At 41.3% G+C, this 21970-nt stretch overlaps 1 protein-coding gene across 7 annotated transcripts in view; it reads left to right on the top strand.

The window, feature by feature from the left end:
* GIGYF2 (GRB10 interacting GYF protein 2) overlaps positions 1–21577 on the top strand; it is a 137192-nt gene extending 115615 nt beyond the window's left edge. For 5 of the 7 annotated variants that reach the window (XM_006739590.3, XM_081813382.1, XM_081813381.1 and 2 more), the window contains 7 exons: positions 6152–6274; positions 9238–9438; positions 9557–9762; positions 10947–11101; positions 12654–12820; positions 15323–15470; positions 19718–21577. In XM_006739590.3, the coding sequence (XP_006739653.2) occupies positions 6152–6274; positions 9238–9438; positions 9557–9762; positions 10947–11101; positions 12654–12820; positions 15323–15470; positions 19718–19785 (1068 nt within the window). In that variant the 3' untranslated portion in view covers positions 19786–21577. Of the gene's footprint in view, positions 1–6151; positions 6275–9237; positions 9439–9556; positions 9763–10946; positions 11102–12653; positions 12821–15322; positions 15471–19717 lie in introns of those variants that run through there. The other 2 variants (XM_081813380.1, XR_014143328.1) reach the window with 2 other exon arrangements.
* The last annotated feature ends 393 nt before the right edge of the window (positions 21578–21970 follow it).

Genomic DNA, 21970 nt, shown 5'->3' with positions numbered 1-21970 from the left:
GTGCTCTGTTGTATGGCACATATATATTTACAGTTGTTTTATCTTCCTGCTGGATTGATTATTTGTTATACTTAAATGTCTCTCTTTATCTCTAATAACATTTTTTTAAAGTAGGCTCCATGCCCACTGTGAGCCCAACATGGGGTTTGAACTCAACGACCATGAGATCAAGACCTGAGCTAAGAATAAGAGTCAGCTGCCACTAACCGATGAGTCACCCAAGCGCCCCCAACATTTTTTTAAAGTATATTTTGTCTGATAATGATTTAGAAACTCCAGCTTTCTTGTTTTTTCTGTTTGCCTGATGTATCGTTATCCATCCTTTCACTTTCAACCTGTTTATACCTTTGAATGTAAAGTGTCTCTTTGAGACAATATAGTTGCATCTAATTTTTGTATCCAGTCTGATAATCACTGCCTTTTGATTGGATTCTTTAATCCTTTTACATTTAGTGATATTATTTATTTATTTATTTATTTTTAAAGATTATTTATTTATTTATTTGACAGAAAGAGAGAGAGACAGCGAGAGAGGGAACACAAGCAGGGGGAGTGGGAGAGGGAGAAGCAGGCTCCCCGCAGAGCAGGGAGCCCGATGCGGGACTCGATCCCAGGACCGTGGGATCATGACCTGAGCTGAAGGCAGTCGCTTAACCAACTGAGCCACCCAGGCGCCCCATTTAGTGATATTATTGATATAATTGGATTTATGTCTGCCATTTTACTTTGTTTTTTATGCCTATCTTTTTTGTTCCTCTATTCTTCCTTTACTGCTGCTGCTTTTTTTACATTAATATTTCCTGTTGCAGCATTTTAATTCTTTAATGATTTAAATCACTATATATTTATTAAATAACCTTATTTATCACCTCTTCTTTTCTTCATTTGTACCTGTGAATTAATGTTACCATATGGAGTCATTTACTTAGCCCAGTATAGCTTCTTTCCCACTCACCTCCTTTGTGCTGTTTTTGACAAACATGTTAGATTTCTGTTACAAACCCAACTGTTTTCTGGCCTATCTACTTATTTAGACACACACACAAATTTTATATTTACACACACACACACACACCACACATTTGTTTTTGTGCATTTTCTTTGTTTTTTTTTTTTATTGGATTCGGATTACTTTCTGGGGTCACTTGCTTTCAGCCTGAAGAACTTCCATTAATATTTCTTGTAAGGCAGGTCTGCTAGCAACAAATTCTCTGAATTTATCTGGGAATGTCTTTATTTCAACTTTATTTTTGAAAGAGTTTTAGTGGATATAGAATTCCTTGTCAATTATTTCATTCTATGAGGACTTTGGATATCTCATCCCACTGCTTTCTGGCTTCCATTGTTTCTGATGAGAAGTCAGCTGTTAATTTTATGCTGATTCCCTTGTAAGTGACAATTTGTTTTTCTTCTTGCTGCTTTCAAGATTTTCTCTTGCATTTTTATCATGGTAATGTCTGTGGATGTCTTTATCTTATTATAGTTAAGCTTCCTGGATGTATAAATTAATGTTTTTTAAATAAATATCAGCCATGGTTTCTTCATACATTTTTTCTGTTCCTTTCTCTCCTCTCCTTCTGGTACTTGCATTGTGCACATACTGGTGCACTCAGTGGTATTTCACGTTTCTCTAAGGCTCTCTTTGTTTCTCTTCATTCTTTCTCTCTGTTTTTTGAGTTGTGTAATCTCTGTTGATCTGCAAGTTTCATTAATTTCTTTGGCTAGTTCACATATACTTTGAGCTCCTCTAGTGATCTTTCATTTTAGTTATTGGGCTTTTAAACTCCAGGATTTCATTCTGGTCTAAAAATAATCTCTGTCTCTTTATTGATATTTTGTATTTGATGTGACATTGTCATCATGCCTTCCTTTACTACTTTAATTATGGTTTTATTTAGTTCTCTGAACATATTTATAAAACTGACGTTTTTGTTAAATCTGACATCTGGTTACTCTCATAGGTGGATGCCAGCTTTTTTCCTGGTATATAGGCCATTCTTTCTTGTTACTTTACATGTCTTATAATATTTTGTTGGAAGCTGGAATTTTTTGATAACATATTGTAGCGCACGCCCCATCATTATGACTCATTGGATTAATTCGGTAGAGTCCCCGTCTCTCCCTACCTCCCTAACAGGGAGGCCTCTGCTGCTGCTTCTCCTTTGCGAGTTGCGTCATTGGGTTTGCCCACAGTCACTCTCAGATCACTGTTTTTGGCAGGACTGTCTTTGATTATCTTTTTCTGCATGTAGCTGTTAACCTCCACTAATTGCTACCTGACTTGCTCTACTGTTCTCAGAAGTGCCCTGGAGCACAGATTGCTTCACAGACTGATAGAGTCAAATTCAAGCTTCTTTGAAGAGATGCTTCCTGAGGTCTGTTTTTGAGATTGTTTCTGACCCTAGGAGAACTTTCAGCTCTTTCCTTGGTTCTCTGAGACCAAGTTGGGGCCTGCAATTTAACCTGTATCTCCAGTGAATCTTCCCATCTCCTAATTGCCTTTCACCCAGCCTCTGCTGTTTTTAAAAGTGCCCTTTGGCTTGGACTCCTCATTGTCCACACACTGTTACAAATAAAGTCAGATCCTTTAGGGACCATACTCCAATCTGTTTCCCTCACTTCCACCCCAAGGCAAAAATCTCTGAGTCACAGCTCTGGCGCTGGTAACAGTGGTGTGCTTTTCTGAGTGGTACTCCTGCTTAGGAATTGAGCCCTTGGGGGTGGGCAGTAGCCTCAGGTTTTCTTGGCTTACCTCTCCTTTTGAGCTAGGGCAGTGGCACTCAGGGCCCTAATAGTCCCAGTAGTGCTGTGCTCACGGTAGTTTCCATCCCACAAGTTGGGGGCTAGGCATAAGAAGGGAGCCCCCATCTCTCAGCTATACTTGCCTGTAACTTAGTCATTGCAACAGTTAGCTGTGGCCAGGATGGGAAATGCTGATGTTGTGCTCTTTGTGGGAAGCCAGCCCACTGACTGGTAGCTGATGGGGAGAGGGAGGCCTGTGTTCTTAGCTACGGTCATCTGGAGTGGAGTTTTGGTCTGGCTGAACTGGGAGTTGAGAGAGAAGATCTTTTTTTAAGATTTTATTTATTTATTTGACAGAGAGAGATCATAAGTAGGCAGACAGGCAGGTGGAGGGAGAGGGAGAAGCAGGCTGCTGAGCAGGGAGCCTGACGCAGGGCTCCATCTCAGCACTCTGGGATTGTGACCTGAGCTAAAGGCACACGCTTAACCGACTGAGCCACCCAGGTGCCCCAAGAGAGTAGATCTTGGTACAAGTACCACAGACTCTCAGTTCTTACGGAGTTTTAGGAGGTTGTCTTGAAGAAATGTTTCTTCATTTGCTATATTCCCTTATGTTCATTTCCAGATAATGCTTTAAATAATTTTTTTAATAGATTTTTTATTTATTCATTCAAGACACAGAGATAGAGAGAGAGCATGAGCAGGGGGAGGAGCAGAGGGAGGGGGAGAAGCAGACTCCCGCTGAGCAGGGAGCCCAACGCGGGGCTTGATCCCAGGACCCCGGGATCATGACCTGAGCCAAAGGCAGACGCTTAACCATCTGAGCCACCCAGGCACCCCTAAATAATTTTTTGAAAAATAATTTTCACCAGTTTTGCTGGGGAGAGGGGGCGTACAGCGCACCTCGTGCTACCATACTAGAAGTACAACAGTTGTTTTTCAAAATAAAAAATAGTGCTGAAAATAAGGTAGCAATATGAGGGCAGAAAAAAATAGTAAATTTTCTTAAATCACTGAAGGATATTAGGCATTCATAGGCATTCAGGGGATACAGAATGTGCCAAACTCCCTATTTTTTTCTGATTTGGGAGTGAGTTGTTCTGAAAAGTATGATTGATAAACTGCAGTTCTCTGGGCAGTACAGGATGTTGGTTGAATTGGAAAATGTTCTGAGGCAGTGTTTACGGAACAATGGGATATTATTTTCTATGTTCAAATAAGATTTAAGGAAAATGATAGCTATCTGCAGACATTTGTCTGTCACGTGAGGAAGACAGATTTGTTCTGCATTATTCCAAAGAGCAGACCTGTGAGTCATGAGGGGAGAGGCCAGTGAAGTATATTTTGGCATAGCAGTGGGAAGGATCTCAGAGGTGCCTGAAAGGGGAAGGGGCCATTTTTTGGGGGTGGGGTGGGGAAGGTGCATCTCTTCCTGCTGCTGGCTGAGGTTCTGAAGAGGACTGCAGATTGTTTCCTGGGGTAGGCTAGGGTGACAACATCTACTGGGCTTTTAGACAACATTGGGAGCTCCTGGCTGAATGTCTGCATCAGAATTATAAAGTATACAAATTCTCTGGCCTCACCTTTGGATCTTCTGTCATTGAGTGTGGGACCAACACATCTGCATTTTTACAGGTCCTCCCAGATGATGCTGCCAGGTTTGAGATCTGCTGCCTTATTTGATTTTGATAGTGCCTTCCAATGTGTCATTTCCTGTGGATAATAGGAGTGCCTGCCTGGTCCCCAGTCTTTCTCAGCTTCCCTCCTCACCTCTCCCCCATTATAGCAGGGGTGCATTTTGAGAGACATGCACCTACTACCTATTGTATTAGCCCCCAAATGTTAAGGATCGATGATGTTCTGTAGTGCTGAAGGTAATATCAGTACTCATTTGGTAATATTAGTGACAGTTTAAACTGTTTGTGCCCTTATCAATCAGCTCTAGGTTTAGAGATTTCTGCTGTAGAGCCATTCTTCTTTGGGCTTCTTGGGCATTTTGTTCGATCCATGTTCATGTATTTTTTTTTATTAAACATATTTCAAGTCTTGTTAGATTTGGTTTTGTTATTTTATTTATTTATTTATTTTAAAGATTTTATTTATTTATTTATTTGAGAGAGAGAATGAGATAGAGAACATGAGAGGGGGGAGGGTCAGAGGGAGAAGCAGATTCCCTGCTGAGCAGGGAGCCCGATGCGGGACTCGATCCCGGGACTCCAGGATCACGACCCGAGCCGAAGGCAGTCGCTCAACCAACTGAGCCACCCAGGCGCCCAAGTTTTGTTATTTTTGTTTGTTAAGAGCCACAGGATATTTCAAAATTAAAGTGTATTTTTTTCTGGCCTAGAAGACCAAGAGATTCCCTTAGAATAAACAGGGATTTGAAAACATTAAAGTATTCAGGACCCAAATATTTATACTCTATTTTAGTCAATAATTTTAAAGGATAGGAAAAATAGAATTATCGATTAAAAACAGCTTAGTGCTCATGACTAGAAGCTACAGCCTGGTTAACAGTGATTCTTTTTCATAAAAGACTGATTAAGAACTATGCCTGGCATCTTCCATTAGCTCCCCACCTTGGCTTTCTCTTCAGAAATCTTGTTCTTCAACCTTTCACTAGAAAGTAGCATATAATGTCCTTTATTGCCTCCTTGGATTAAGAATTCTTTTGTTTACTTCTTTTCGCTTATTTCTGTATATTGCTGTATGTGTCAGTGCCGGATGTAACAAATTTGTAATCCCAAAATGGTAGATCAAATAAAAGTGTATTGTGTATATTTTAAGTTCTAAAATAATCTTAGGTTTGTGATAGTGACCAAAAAAAATCTATTTATTTATAAAAAAAGATTTATTTATTTGAGAGAGAGCAAGCACAAGCAGTGGGGAGGGGCAGAGGCAGAAGCAGACTCGCGCTGGGCAGGGAGCCCAATGCATGATTCGATCTCAGGACCCTGGGATTATGACCTGAGCCAAAGGCAGATGCTTAACTGACTGAGCCACCTAGGTGCCCTAAAAAATTCTATTTTTTTTTTTAAAGATTTTATTTATTTAATAGAGCGAGAGCACGAGTGGGTGGGAGGAGCAGAGGGAGAGGGAGAAGCAGACTCTCCGTTGAGCAGGGAGCCTGATGTGGGGCTCAATCCCAGGACCCTGGGATCATGACCTGAGCCGAAGGCAGACACTTAACCGACTGAGCCACCCAGGTGCCTCTTGTGACAAAAAAAGTTTAAAAAGCAAACTGGGAGAATTCTAAAATGCAGAAGGATTGTAGGAGGAAATTTGAATTGAATGTTGTAGAAGGAGTTAAAGGAAATATGAATATTCTGCCTGTACATAAATGTGCAATATTGCCTCTGTTTCCTGAGCACATTTCCTCACAAACTCTTCTGCCTTCCTTTTTTGTTAGCTTCCCTCTTCTTCCACATGGGGCCAGCAGTCCAATACAACAGCGTGTCAGTCCCAGGCAACGCTGTCATTGGCTGAAATCCAAAAACTAGAAGAGGAACGAGAACGGCAGCTTCGAGAAGAGGTAAATTTTAAAAGTAAAAGTGGTCTCGTCAAATAGTCTTCCAGAATAGTTGGTGTGCATTATGGGTGAGTGGTTAGTAAAGATCATGATTATTGTCAGAATTGCTGTGTGTCTGAATTGGATGTTCATTATTAAACTCTTGAGCCTGTAACAGGAATAACATTAAGATTAGGTAACATGAATGTTCCTTTACTTTAAAGATTTCGTTGAAACTCTTGAGGAAGTAGCTCATAAATAAAAGTACATGGGTTTTTCAGAATTATGGTTTTTATGCAGATATCCTTCTTGTAAATTTGACTTTTAGAATGCAGAATACATTTTTTTCCCTTCTGAGGGTGTTGGGTTTTCTGACTAGCTAGAAAAACTTAAATATGACAGAAATAAAGTCTTTCTGCTTGTAAGTCTATATCCTGTAGCTTATCATTAGGATAAGAAGGATATAGAAGAGTGAAATAAAGGGGGAAAAAGGAAGAATATAGTTCCTGACAAAAGAAAATGAATAAGTAAAATGGTTTGGTTCAGCATGCCATTAAGGTACCATATTAATTCATCTGTCCATCTGTCCATCACATACTTGCTGACACTGGCTCAGTTATAGTCAGAGGATATGGCTGAGTCTAAGACAGACAAAATTCTCTGCTTTTATAAAGCTTGCCCTTGGGTTGAGGGGAGATGGATAAAAATTGGTGGTAGTGATTGTCTAGTTTCAGGTAGTGTGATCTGGGAAGGTCTCTGAAAAGGTGGCATGAGGTAGCAGAGTCTTGTAGAAAGTGTGTTATGTGGCTATGACTCGAGGCAGAGCAGTCAGTTTGTTTGAGAATGCAAGTTTTCATTTTTGGATCTGGGTGGTGTGGTTCACTGAAGGCCATGGCTACACAAAGAGAAGGGGGAGTTGTCTGTGCATGTTCACTGTGTAGTATGCTTGACCTTACCAATGGGTGATACTGTCTCTTCACCTTAATTACCTTATTTCCCACCCTCTAAAAAAAGAGACCGCTTTCTCTGAAATTGTTTCTTTTCTAAAAGGTTACCAACAGGTAGATGCAGAGCAGGGTATAACTGCTCCCTTCAAGACTAGAAACTGTTCCATTATTTCTGGTCTCCTCTGAATGAAAAAATACTAGTGATCATCAGAGTTGGAATCCTGGGTCTTGGCTTGTTCATCTTTGTCAGAAGTGAAATCACCTTGGGTGCCTGGGCGGCTCAGTCGGTTAAGTGTGTGCCCTCGGCTCAGGTCATGATCCCAGGGTCCTGGGATAGAGCCCTGTGCCGGGCTCCCTGCTCAGCGGGGAGTCTGCTTCTCCTTCTCCCTCTGCCTGCTGCTCCCCCTGCTTGTGCTCTCTCTCTCTAATAAATAAATAAAATCTTAAAAAAAAAAAAAAGTGGGGTGCCTGGGTGGCTCAGTTGTTGAGCGTCTGCCTTCGGCTCAGGTCATGGTCCCAGGGTCCTGGGATCAAGCCCCGCGTCAGGCTCCCTGCTCGGCGGGAAGCCTGCTTCTCCCTCTCCCAGTCCCCCTGCTTGTGTTGCCTCTCTCTCTGTGCCTCTCTCTGTCAAATAAATAAAATCTAAAAAAAAAAAAGTGAATAATCACCTCCTTTGTATTTTCATTTGATTAATTCTCTTTGAACTGTTAAGTTTTTCCTACACTCTTCAAGAGGTAGAAAATGCTACTCAGTAGATATTTCTCAGGTAGGGAAACCTAAGTTAATTGTATTTCCTTCTTTTCCTGGAGGTAGCCTTTGCGTGAGCCCCTAACCTGTTCAAATCTGGATGGTCTTAGTTTGCTGCACAGCTGTTCTGTTTTCTCAAATTCTTGCCGTATGCATGTTGTCCTCTTGGACTGATTTTTATTTTTTCATACTTTCTCTCCTATTTTTAATCTCTTTTTACCTTTTTTGATGGGAGTATTTCCTCGATCTTATGTTTTAATTCTTCTATTGAACTGTAATGTCTGTGATCTTACTTAGAATTTCTGAGTCTTTAGTTTGTTCTCTTAGTGTTTCATTTTATAGCCTCTTACTCTTTCATTGAATTCACATCTTACCTCTCTAAAATTACTAGTATGTTTTTTAAAAGCTAGTCCCCATTTTCCCTTCTCTTGTTTCTTTTTCCATTGAATTTCATTTTTTTGATTTGGTCTTTGGCTTTCATCCTGGAAGTTCAGGTCAAATGTTTGTTGATCCAGAGCTCTTTGTTCATATATAGGATTGGAGGTTCTGTATATACAACACCTTGATGGGCTTCGCTGTAATGATCTCTGGCAGAGCTGTTCTGTTGGGGGAGTCCTCCCATCTCTTTGTATCTATAGGTGTATTCTTTTGTGCTGGGGGGTCACCTTCCCCACAGAATAATCACCGATCTGGCTCAATCTCTCTAAAGAGGAATGTTTCCGTTTTCTGCTAGGGAGAGAAACAGCGGCCCAACTGCATCAGGTTACGGAGGCAGTCTGGGGTCTTCCTGTTACTTTTTACAAGACTTTCAGGCAGTTTTCCCTCTATTACCCACACTTCTAATTACTGAGTTTTCTAGATGAATTGGCCTATTTTTGAGCTTCCTTTACTTAGGTTTCAACTTACTGGGTCTATTCCCTTGGGTATCGTTATTTGTCTGCTTTTCAGCCTTTAGGGATCTATACTGTTCTTTTTGTCCTTATGGGTTTATACTTTATAACAGTATATTTTTTTCCTGTCCTTTTGGTAGGACTTTAGGAAGTTCATATGTATTTCATTTCTGTGCCTAACGAAAAGTACTACTTAATTTTTAAGAAGTAATTCTGCCTTTGATCTTTTTATTCTCTCTTAGTACCTCTGGCAGTTTACATCTTTATTTGCCACAAAGTAGCTAACCCTTTCGTGTGTTTAACTTCATATAGCTCTTACTTATTTGCATTCCATTTACCGTACTGGATCGTAGTAACTAGTATTTTCGAAAACCAGAATGTTAAGCTAGCTTACTGTTAACAGCAGAGGCGCCAGCAGAGGGAACTGATGAAAGCTCTCCAGCAGCAGCAGCAGCAGCAGCAGCAGAAGCTCTCTGGCTGGGGGACTGTCAGCAAACCTGCAGGCACTGCCAAGTCGCTCCTGGAGATACAGCAGGAAGAAGCCAGGCAGATGCAGAAGCAGCAGCAGCAGCACCAGCAGCCGAACAGAGCCCGGAACAATACGGTGGGTTCATCTTGCTAAGCACTCATTGAATGGATTGGTGTTAGAAGTTCTCTTTTCTGACTTTGGACTCTCTTTTTAGTATTGTTAACCGCATCATTTGTCTCTTCTTCTTTAACAGCATTCCAACCTGCACACCAGCATTGGGAATTCTGTTTGGGGCTCTATAAATACTGGCCCCCCTAACCAGTGGGCATCTGACCTAGTCAGTAGTATCTGGAGTAATGCTGACACTAAAAACTCCAACATGGGATTCTGGGATGATGCAGTCAAAGAGGTGGGACCTAGGAATTCTACAAATAAAAATAAAAACAACGCCAGTCTCAGGTAGGGCTCAAAATGATCAAACCTATGCTTCTTGGAGGGTTGGGGGACGGGGCATGTGGGGACTGGGATACTGGGTGGGCAGGGAAAGATAGTTGTTTAGTTTTTGCTTATTTTCATCTGTGTCCAAGCATGGGAGATTGTAGTTTGGTGATTGCTTTCTACCCCATGGAAACACATCTGTATTATTACTAGGGACTCTTCGTACTGCTGGGCACTTAGTCCATTGCCTGTCACATGGTAACCACTTAATAAATATTAGGAATAGTGTATTTTTGTTGTTGAACATTTCTCCAAGATCCTCTCTAGATCTTAGCATTTTTCTCTAAATTTATATTTTTTTAAGTTAGCTAGACTATAGTGAGTATTATAAACACCTCTCTAATGACCTTAAACCTATATATTTTTATGACAAATTAGTTACACTTCACCTTTGTCTTTCTTTCCTCAGTATGCAGTGTTAATGAATGAGCATGGGTTTTAATGATAAATATGTGAACTCAGTTCCCAGCACTGCCACTTACTAGCTGTGTGACCTGTGTGACCTTGGGCAAGAGGGAACCTCTTTGAGCCTCAGTTCCCTCATCTGTAAAATGAAGATAATAATGATGACTTCATGGGTGTAGTTGTACAGATTGAATGCACACGAAGTAGTTAGTGACGTGCCTGGCACATAGTAACTACTTAATAAATGGTAGTGTTGTCATATTGTTTCTTCTTGTTGGAGGGTCTAAAGTATTAAGAATAGGACTCTAAACAACTGTGAGCTTATTGAGCATCTTTGCCAGGCACTGTGCTCTAGGCCTTTGCATACAGTATCTTGATTCCTTATGATAACCCAAAGAAGTATTAGTACCATTTTACAGATGAGTAAACTGAGGCTTAGCAAAATTTAAAAACTCACCAAAGGGCACGTTGGAAGAATTTAATCATTTCTCTGGCAAGAAGCCATATCTTCACAAATGTGAATGTATTAGCTGAGGCTAGTTTGTAAGAGGATATTAAGTTCCCCCGTCCCCAATCCAAATATTTGAAGTTGTTTTTTTTTAATTCATTTTTGGACCCAAGCATTGGATTACTGGACAGCCATCCGGTGTTGCCAGGACATTATCTGTTTATGGTGTTGTCGTATAATCATATAGTAACAGTGTCTGGGAATATAATATCGCCCTATTGTTTTGCTTCAGTAAATCTGTAGGTGTGTCTAACCGGCAGAATAAGAAAGTAGAAGAAGAAGAAAAGTTGCTGAAGCTCTTTCAGGGAGTAAATAAAGCCCAAGATGGATTTACCCAGTGGTGTGAACAGATGCTTCATGCCCTTAATACGGCAAATAACTTGGATGGTAAGAATTGGGGAGGGAAACCCAGCATGTGGAATGGCAGAGCAGGACCCACAAAGAGGTTGACAGGTTGGAATGATGGGCCAAAACTCAGGAGGTGAAAGCTAATGGAGATCAAATCCTGTATCTACCATAAGAACTTGACTCTTTAACAGTATTATAAGTACTACTTGTGAGAAAAGTCCTGTAGTATTGTACTCAAATAGGTTCTCAGTGGTTGCCAAAAAGTAAGTGGAATCTCAGGCTGTCTTAGTAAATGTGCAGGACAGAGGAGGTCATAGTTCCGTACAGGTCATTTTATGGGGGACATAGCCAGCCAGGCCAAGTCCAAAGAAAGGTAACTCATGGTGGAGACAGAGGTCATCTTGGGCAAGAGAAGGCTGAGGTGATCTTTCCCTTCCTGCTTTTGGGGGCGGGGGTGCCAGAGCAAGTAGACTTTATTTTATGCACAATGAAACTAGGACCAGTGAGTGGAAATGAAAAGGTTTCAGTGCAATTTGAAGAAAAACTTGCTAATTGTTACTTGATCACAAAGAGAATTCTCTACCTTAGATGGAAGTGAATCTCTGCCCTGACCCCAAATGTTTGAACCAGAGACCAGTCAGCTTGGTGTGGAAGATTTGGATTCCTATAACTGATAGGCTGATTTGAACTTATCCACTTCCAATGTCTTAACTAAAACCAAGGATCTTATAAAAACAGAATAGTAAAAGAATGGAAGAATTCCTTTGCAGCATTGTAACAGTATCTTATGGTCTGAAAGAGCCAGGGGGAAAATAATAAATAATAATAAATAATGGCCAGCTACCATTCATTAAGCACCTATCATGTGCTAGGCACTTTTTAGCAGTTAGCATAGGTTATTCCAGTTACTTAATTTTTGCAGTAATTTCATAAGATACCTTTACAATGTGATATTATCCCCATTTTATAAATTAGGAAACAGAGGCTCAGATTGGTTAAATAACTCATCAAGGTCACACAGCGAGCAAATTTCAGAGTCAGGATTTTAACCCATGTCTGTCTAACTCTGATACTTGTGCTTTTTCTGCTGTACCACACTGCTTGCATATTCCATTTAATTCCTCTCTAAACATATGATATCTCAGTGAAGTCAAAGTTCCCGGAGGGTACGGCTGTATTTTTAGTATCTGTCATGGTGCCTGACGCACATCATAGCACTTAATAAATATTGATTGAATTTAAGGAAAGAAAGAATGAATTTCCAGATAACTTCTGTCTTAGGCCAGCAGTTGTTTTTAGTCAACGTAACATGCAGTTTTTACCAACATAGCGTTTAGTGAAACTAAACATGCGTGATATGTCTTTGACTCTGCTATTTGAGATAATTTGGGGCATTGCAATGACAGTGGGCTTTTTTTTTCTCTCTCTGCAGAGTAGGTTAAAGAATATTTAACACAGTAGCTGCATACCTTTCAAGTTTGCATCATTAGAGTCGGCAGTAGGTGTGACAGTATAATAAAAACTGACGCTGAGTCTTTGCATGTGATATTTCATTGTTACTCTTTATGTCTTTTCCCCTCTCATGTTGCAGTTCCCACTTTTGTTTCTTTCCTGAAAGAAGTAGAATCTCCTTATGAAGTCCATGATTATATTAGGGCCTATTTAGGAGATACCTCTGAGGCCAAGGAGTTTGCCAAGCAGTTCCTCGAGCGCCGCGCCAAACAGAAAGCCAGCCAGCGGCAGCAGCAGCAACAGCAGGTACGAGGCAGTGGCGTTGGTGCCGTAGCCCTGCGAGTGAGTAGTAATACCTTGAAGTACTGAGCAGCCAGAGAAATGAAAATTAAAACAAAGGATACTGTTTTTGTACATCACATGACCATAGCTTCTTAAAATGTGGTAGATTTCAAATGATATGCCCAGAGACTTTTGCGAATTTCCCAAATAGCAAACGAAATCATTCTCTGTTAGGCATACTAGTTGCATTTTCCTTGGTTCGTATATGTGCCTCAAATTGCAAATTCCAACTTGTCACAGACCCGTACATTTTTTTGGATAGTTAAAACCTACAAATGTTAAATTTCGAGTGCTCAGGATAATACACTGTACCCAATATTGACAATACCATAGCATGCCAGACATGTCAAATGTTGTTGATGGGGATGTAAAAGGTACAATCAGTTCTCATTATTTGTGGTAGTTATGTTTTGTAAAGCCCCGCTAAAGCTGAATTAGCGAATACTGAACTATTGCTCCAGGGAAAACATCCAGTTAGATTTCTGGAACCTCTGATCACATTTTTGTCAGCAGGTCAATATGTTACTTTGTTTTATGCGTGTTTCTGTTTAAGATGCCTTATTTAATATATTGTTGATTCCTTAACATTGAACTCATGGCCAGCAGCACTAGAACTGACACCTGAGTGAAGCTCATCTAGCACATGCATTTTTTTGGCACACCAGGCAGTACTTAATACTTGGGGGCCATTTTATTTTATTTTTTAGATTTTGTTTATTAGAGAGCGTGTGCGCACGAGAGGGAGAGAGCGGGGGCAGAGGCAGAGGGAGAGGGAGAAGCAGACTCTCCCTGCTGAGCAGGGAGCCCAACCTGGGGCTTGATCACAGGACCCTGGGATCATGACCTGAGCTGAAGACAGATGCTTAACTGACTGAGCCACCCAGGCGCTCCTCTTGGGGGCCATTTTAAACAGTGACAGCACCAACAAGCATAAAATGTGAACATCAGTACACTACGGAGACTGAAAAAGATGCTTGTTTACTATATGAGAACTGAGACAAGAGGGCAGAATACTGCCCTGTTCCACCTCAACTGGGGATGTGTTCCTCAGACAACTCAGATTTTTCACTGCTCTGGACATTGGCGTGTTCAGGAAAACCATAAAAGCACTGCAAGTTTTGATTTTGGGGTTATAAATAAATTACAGCCAGTAAGTGAATTTGCAAATATGTATATCTGTGAATAATGAGGATCAGTTCTACAAGTTTTCTGACAGATGAGATGGCAAAGCTCACGAAGAGCTTAAGAATATTCATATCCTTTAATTCTATAATTCTGGTAGAGATAATTTTGTTATAGCGGTCATTTCTGGGGATATAAAAGATATAGTGAAGTACATGGCATTTGAAATCCATTTGGGGCGCCTGGGTGGCTCAGTCTTTAAGTGTCTGCCTTCGGCTGAGGTCATGATCCTTGGGTCCTGAGATTGAGCCCCGCATCGGGCTCCCTGCTCAGCGGGGAAGCCTGCTTCTCCCTCTCCCACTCCGCCTGCTTGTAGTCCCTCTCTCACTGTGTCTCTCTCTGTCAAATTAATAAACAAAATCTTTAAAAAAAATAAATAAAAATAAAATCCATTTGAGTAGATGGGCTAACAGGGATTAAGTGAAAAATGTCAACATAAACAGCACTAGGAAAAATAATCAGAAGGGAAGACATTGTATAGCAATACAGAAAGTTTTTACATTTATGAAATGGCTGCCCCTGTGTGCTGAAATTGGAAGTTGGGGCCCACTATGCGTGCACTTGGGCATGTAGCCAGGCTCGTCCTTCCACAGTGCTGTCTCCACTCTTCCTCCTCATTTCCCACTACCACTACCTGTGCCTGCAACTAGCTCATTGAATCTGATCCCAGTTTAAAATGAATTGCTCTAATAAGAGCAACAGGTAAGTGTAAATGGCTGGTAGACTATTTCATAGTTGAACCAGTTGGTAGAAAGTGTATGGATATTTGGGGACCAGATTTCTTCTAGGATTGCCCATAGGAATAAAGTACATGATACTAATTTTGTTTGATAACATGCTGCCAGCTAGTCTGCAGGCTGTTCTTTCTGTCCTAGGGCTCAGAGACAGAGGAACCTCATGCTTTGGTAGGTGAGGGGTGTAAATTGCTGGAGTCCAGAGGTCTGTTGGTGATTATTTGTTGTATATTTAATTTCCTAGTAGATGGTACGGACTCCATGTATACCAGAGAGGTTTTGACGGCTGTGTTGTCACAATGGGATGAAAACCTGGAGCTACCAGGATGGGCCTTTTGGAGGCCCAGAGCTTAAATGGGATGTCTGAATCTAAATGAAGGGAAAGGGTGGCTTAGTGGACTCTTCTTGGTTTCATTATTACCAGAATCCATGATAAGACTTCTGTTTTTAATCTTATGCTTGATAAGGTGAGGGCCAATCAACCATTTTCTTAGAGTGGGCCACACTTGAATCCACTGTGTAACCTCAGTTGTGACATCTTATCTCACAGGACTCTGTGTGGGGAATGAACCATAGTGCACTCCATTCAGTATTTCAGACCAATCAAAGCAACAACCAACAATCCAATTTTGAGGCCGTACAAAGTGGCAAGAAGAAGAAAAAACAGAAGATGGTCCGAGCAGATCCCAGTTTACTAGGTGAGCAAAAGCCTAGTCTCAGGTGGGTGTTGGAGGTGTGCAGGTTATAGCAGTATTATATGTGAGTCTCCTGGTGGAATGTTTTTCATCAAGGGAAATATTTCTTACATAAAATTAATGTTTTTAAACAACTTCGAAGTAGGTAATATTTACTGGGCCCATCAGTACAAGAGCAATGCCTCATATGCTATAGGGAACAAGAGAAGTAATTACTTATACTGTGTGGTGCTTTAAACTTTGAAGCCTTATTTCATATATAATAGGAATTTCCCTAGAAGGCCTTTCAGTTTAGTTGGAAAATAATGCTAATGGAGAAAAGGAAAAGTTGTAAAAATTTAAATGCTGATTTATATAGAAGCTGACCATAAATCCAATCAGGTATTCAAACAACTAATATTTGCTGATACCCATTACATATGTGTATATATACCTGTGATTTTCAGAGTCACTCTGCATTATGAGATCATGTTCCAGTTTACCAACGAGTAAACCAAGGCCCTGAGGGTTTAGAACATTTTCCAAAGTCACCCAGCTGTTCAGCAGTGGGGCTGGGATTTCAGAGGAGGCCTGTTTTCCTTCCACTCTTCTGTTAGCCACAACTATTCTCGTCTGGCGTTGAGAACCAGAGTCTTCACACAAGGCAGCTTCATGGAAATGGTGACACCAGAACTGGGGCTTTGAAAGACTGGCGGGAAGGACAGACAGTGGTGTTTCTGGAATAATAAACAGTCTAGGCAAAGCAGTTGCAGGCTGTTTGTGTTTCTTAAATTGGCCCAACAGCCTCACAGACAATGATGAAATTAAAATGATTCTCTGTTTATGAATGTAGAGTATTAAAAACCATGCTGTCCGGAGTAGAATGATTATATTGGCAAAGATGGCAGGTTGGGATGTTGGCCCAGGCAGGAGGCAGAGTGGTTAGGAGGCTGCAGTGTAGACCAGGTGAAAGATCCTGGTGGCCTGGAGAATAGGGTTTTGGCATTAGAGATGGAGAGGAGTTAGATGGGTTTTAGAAACTTAGGGGACTGAATTGGCAAGACAAGAGAGGAATGGAAGGGTTTGGGCAGCAGGATGGGTAGTGTTGCCTTTTGCTGAAAGGATGAACCCTGGAAGATGGAGCAGGCTTATGGGGTAATGATACGGAGTTGAAGTATGTTGGGTGGGTTCAATGTGAAATGCCTATGAGACTTCAAGTGGAGATGCCCTTGTGAAAGAGCAGAGAGCACAGCAGGAGGGGGATTGCCATCCTACCCTGCCCTCCGTAGGGTCCCTGCCTTCCCTCATAGGTTTCCTACTCTGAAGAAAACAAAATGTCAGTAACAGAAACCTAACTTTGAGGATTGCCCTTTGGAACTGGGGCCCGAAAGCTGGCTTGGGAACAGAGAGAGATCTGGTGAAATTCTGTTTTCTTCTGCCTCAGAATTGTTATTTATTTATTTATTTATTTTGTCTGTCTTAGAAATTTATGTTAAGAGTAGATGGAACCAGTCTAACATTTTATCCAGTTTTGACAGAAGTGGGTAAATACAGATTTACAAGTGTCCCTGAAATTCTGGGTGTGGATTCTGGCCAAGAAGCCCTTGTTGCTCTTCAGCTGTGGCACTGGAAGGGTAGGCTGCAGGGAAAATGTTCCTCTGAAAGTGAGGTGTAAAGCTCTGTGAGTTGAATATTCAATCTGACTCCATCCCTATTACAGACACCAGAAAGAAAGGGACTTAAAACACTCTTCAGGGGAATGAGAGGTTTTTTTAGGAATAGAGTTTAAGGAATGTATGTATGTTGAAGGAACAGAAAAATATATAAGGGAAAGGGAAGTAAAAGTTGAACAGAATATTGAGAAAACTCACTTGTGTAGGCTTGGACCTTTTTATGAAAATTTCTGCTCAACTAGATCTCTCTCTGAAAATTCCTCTGATAATTACTAACTTCTGCCCCTTACTACTCATTTCCACTTATTACTACTTTTAATTGATTTATAGATTGAGAAAAATTAATAAATGTCCACCAGTCAGTTTGCCAAGCACAGAATGAGACCGTTCTAATTTGATCCAAAAGCATCCATTGAGAAAGTGTAGTCACTGATCAAAAGAGAACTTTGCTTCTAAAACAGACCATCAGAGAGGCCCAGCCTCATTTTAATGATCCATCACTTCCATTGTGCTCTGTGTCTTACTGTAGTCATTAGAGCTACCAGGTGCCAGTGTGAACCAGCGTCCATTACTTGGATATGATAAATAGTCCATGCACAATGGCATTTTCCTCCTGTCATACTTTACAGCCTCTCAAACCTTAAGAAATCATGCAAGTGAGACGTAGTCAGTTCTGATCCTAATAACGGAATGTAGTCTTTAGAGCCAGGCACAGTGGGCTTAAATCCTCCTTATTGCCTTGTACTTCATGGTATCCCAGAGCTTTCCCGTCTGTCAAATGTGGAGTAGACGTGCTTTTATGACTGGTCAGTGAGACTGTGTCTGCTAAAAGCTTAGCCCAGTAAGCCACATACTGCAGTCATGAACAAGTAACTTTTTTTGGGGGGAGGGGGCAGGCTGCTGCTTTTTTCCTGTGTTTGCATGATTAAAATTTAAGTTTGTTTGTGTGTGTATTTTTAAGTTTTTTTTATTTGAGAGGGCACAAGCGGGAGTGGGGAGGGGTAGAGGGAGAGGGGGAAGCAGACTTTCTGCTGAGCAGGGAGCCTGATGCGGGGCTCGATCCCAGGACCCTGGGATCATGACCTGAACGGAAGGCAGATTCTTAACCAACTGAGCCACCTAGGCGCCCCGTTTGTGTTCTTATTACATTTCTGCTTTTATCACATATAGCTCATTTTTATCACAGTTCATCTGTTCCTGAGATACATGTGAAGTCAAAACCTTGCTTCAGAATAGAGTAATAGCTCATTTCATAGGCTGTTTGGTTTTTAAGTTTTAATACTTACCTAATTGAACTGTTATTTCCAAATATGGATACTAAGCCTTTCATTATTTTCAAGGGAAAAGGTCTTGTGGGTTGTGGCAGTGTTGTTGATGGGTAGAGCTGAGGCTGGGGTTTGGAGCCCTGGCCTCTCCTAGTCTTAGGCCTTGTAAGCAGCTTGTACCATAGCTTCCTTGGTTAATAAATAGTCACGTTTATGTTTTCAAATGATATTTTGAGTCAAGAATATAATATAAGCTATTTTTATTATATAAGACTTTATTATTGGTACATTTAAAATGTGTCTTTGTTTGAAAACTTGAACATTTAAAGAGCAAAAAGGAGGGGGCAGAACACAAGTAATATTAACTGCTTTTAGATAGGAGAGCATTGCCTGTTTCCTTTTTGATATTCAAATAGCAGCTGAAACAGTTTGAGATTTCATTTAGGGTGGATGAACTGAAAGCTCTTTGGGAGTCATTCATTCCAAGGAAGCCGTGTTAATACTTTTTATCAGTCTTTGATTATGGAGTTATAGAAAAATTACATACGTGTGGCTGATGGGATTAGGTAAAGTTTGTGTTTACTGTTCCTGCCTTCGGTGGTGGTGCGAATACTGCTTTCTCTAAACCAGATTGCATTTTGGTTAATCAGTATGGCTAACCGAAATCCTTTCCTTTGCAAGCCTACCTATAATAGGTTGAGTTGAACAAAGTACTTTAAATCTTTTTGTGCTGTCTACCCTGTGAGAAAACATCTGAGGGCTATAAGGATCTGGTAGTGCATCTTCCCTGAAGCCTCCTACCCTCAAATAGCAAAAGCCAGAACTTTGAAAAGGTTTTTGACCCAATGAGTGGGAAAAATGTATTCCCAATAGTTAGTGGGACTGAAGTCGTATTACTCACACTTAGATTTCACAGTCATATGGTCAGGTAGTTACAAAGTACTTGGTATGTGTTATTCCTGTCGTTCCCCTGCCCCCATCTCTGTTAAGATTCACCTCCCGAATGAACTTTCCTCGCTAGCCAGCCTCACTTGGCTTTAACACATGCTCATAGCCCAGATTCTTCTCAGGAATCTCTAACGCACTAGTTTGGAATTCTTTTTTCCCTCCCTACGTAATTAGACCAGAACCCTAAGAAAGAAATAAAAACGAAGAATCTCTCATTGGAAGAGCAGAATACTGCTCTCTGACCTTTATCCTTCCTTCTTCTTCCTTTCTTTAGTATCTCTATGGCATGCTAAAGCAGGAGAGACTTCTATTCCAGCCCACTGTCTAGAATTTGAGACCCATGGTTGTCTGGATGTGGTCACTCATTGCCAATTTTTTCCGGCAGGGTTTTCAGTCAATGCTTCATCAGAGCGACTCAATATGGGTGAAATCGAGACTTTGGATGACTACTGAGCACCTGCCAGTGGACTGGCCTTCCTTCTCCTCTCTGCTGACCATGGATTCTCCACCTTTGGACACAACACTTACTCACCATTTACTCTATATCACTCTGCAACAAATCACAGAACCGATCATCTCAGGCTTTTTCTTCTAGCCCTTTGTGTCCAAGATTCTTTAAACTGTTTTTGTTGGTGAGCATCTCAGACTGTAGATAAGTGGACCGGACCCTGTGTCTTGGGGGTGGCAGTTGGGATTACTCCCCAACAAGGCTGATTTTGGGCAGCACCTGTTTACTGTGCCGTGATTTCATCTGCTGTGTCCCAGAAAGTGTGTTGGGATCTGCCAATAGCTATTTACTTTCTTATGTCACTTTTTTCCTTTCTATATTCTTTTTCTTCTTCTTTTTAACCCCCCATAAGGGCAAGGGGTCTAACTGGTGCAGTCATGAAGAGAGTTAATGGTAACAGACATTGACCAGCAACATCATGCCACGGACTGTGACTTTTGAGTGTCCAACAAGACAGTCAGAGCGCCCCCAGTCTGAAGGTCGCATTGCCACTGCTAACTTTGGGATTGCATCAAAGAGGCCCTGAGTGGGGTGGAGTTTAAATTGGATTGGTTTGATGTTGCACACCCCTCGCCTGTTCTTTCTGAGCATCCTTTTGGAGAAAGGATTCATGTTTTTCTTCATTAGATAGTGACTTCCAAGCAAGCTGACTTCTCCCCTGGCATTCTCCAACCTGATTGGACAAAGGAAACCCTATGGCCTGGGAGAAGGACTTATTCTTAATTTTTCCTTTCTTACAAAAACTGATTTTTCCCATAAATATTTTTACTTCAGAGGACTAGGACCAGTTTGTTTTGGGCCTTTCTGCTGAAAATTTGTCTCGTTTAAGAGGCAGCTAGGATCTTTACCATATGTATGAATTTGTGTAATTTCATTTTGGATAGGGATAAACTTTTGCTTCTGATAAAAGCCCGGAATTTCATCTGGTTCCTCAGAGCATTACGTGTGTGTCTTGCTGTGGCCCCAAAAGGTTTTGTTTAAAGATTCTGAAATGGCAAGTTGCTTGCCTTTTCTGAAAAGAAAACATACAAAACCTAACCATCTTTAAGACCTTCATCCATGGAAACCACTACACAGGAGAATGCAGTGGGATGGAGGGGATGGGAGAGAATGGGAGAAGAGAAGCCTGCTTCTGGCTTCTGATCATGGCCTCCTAATACCCCTTCACTTCAGTTATAAATGTATTCAAGCCCTATTTATAAACCAGTACTCTTCCTGCCTCCCCCAGCCCCCTGCAGAACATCACTCTGGAATTGCCAATCACACTTTGGTCTGGAGCCATTGGACCATCCGTCCCTGTGTGAGAAGTGCTGTGGTTCGGGTGGCTCCTGGTAGAGCACCTTTTCTTTCTGTCATCATTGCCTGAAGAAGGCTGGAGTTGCTCTGAGAGCATTTTGGTTTTGGCTGATTATATTTGGTTTCTATTTTTATTCTTTTGGATCACCATTCTCCCTATCCCTTCTTGCCTCCCTCGCACCCTCCCTCCCAAACATGTACAATAACTATACAGAGACTGCTACAAACTTGTATATAGTTTTTGGATCAAATAGCATGAGGAGATGGGGGACCATTAAAAGTTGGGACTCCTGCTCTCCTTTGCTTTGTAAATTCAAAAGTGGGGGGTGGGGAAGAGGGATAGTTAAAATGTTTACAAAACTTTAAGCTCCCTCGGAACTTTTGCCAGTGTGGAGGAAAATAAAAAAGAACTTAAATAAAACATGGTGGTATTCTGTCTGAGCGCACCTCTTCTACTCACCTTTGTCAAGGCTAAGTCTTGCACTAAACCGTTCTCCTGGCACCATGAAGAGGCTCCAAACACATGAGCACCCGAGACATGGAGGCAGCCATGGCTTTTCCTGCCAGCCTATGGAACACTGGCTGGTTCTGTATTTGGGAATGTGGAGGTCAAGATAAACACGGGTAAGTTTGACCACATGTCTTTACTCCTTTCACTGTCCCTTTCTGCTGACTCGTGGATCGTCTCCTTCCCTCATACCACAGACACACCCTCTGAATGTGCCTTCCAGAGCCTGCCCACACCTTCCAAACTAGACTCCACTGTGTGCTTGTGCCGGAAAAATAAAAACAAATACAAAATTAAAACACAAACATTTGGGGTGGGGTAGGTGG

The sequence above is a fragment of the Leptonychotes weddellii genome, chromosome 3, assembly GCF_054177405.1.
Source record: "Leptonychotes weddellii isolate Sample4059 chromosome 3, ASM5417740v2, whole genome shotgun sequence".
NCBI lineage: Eukaryota > Metazoa > Chordata > Mammalia > Carnivora > Phocidae > Leptonychotes > Leptonychotes weddellii.
Note: the sequence above shows the minus strand (reverse complement) of the source record. Positions and strands in the feature narration are given on the sequence as shown.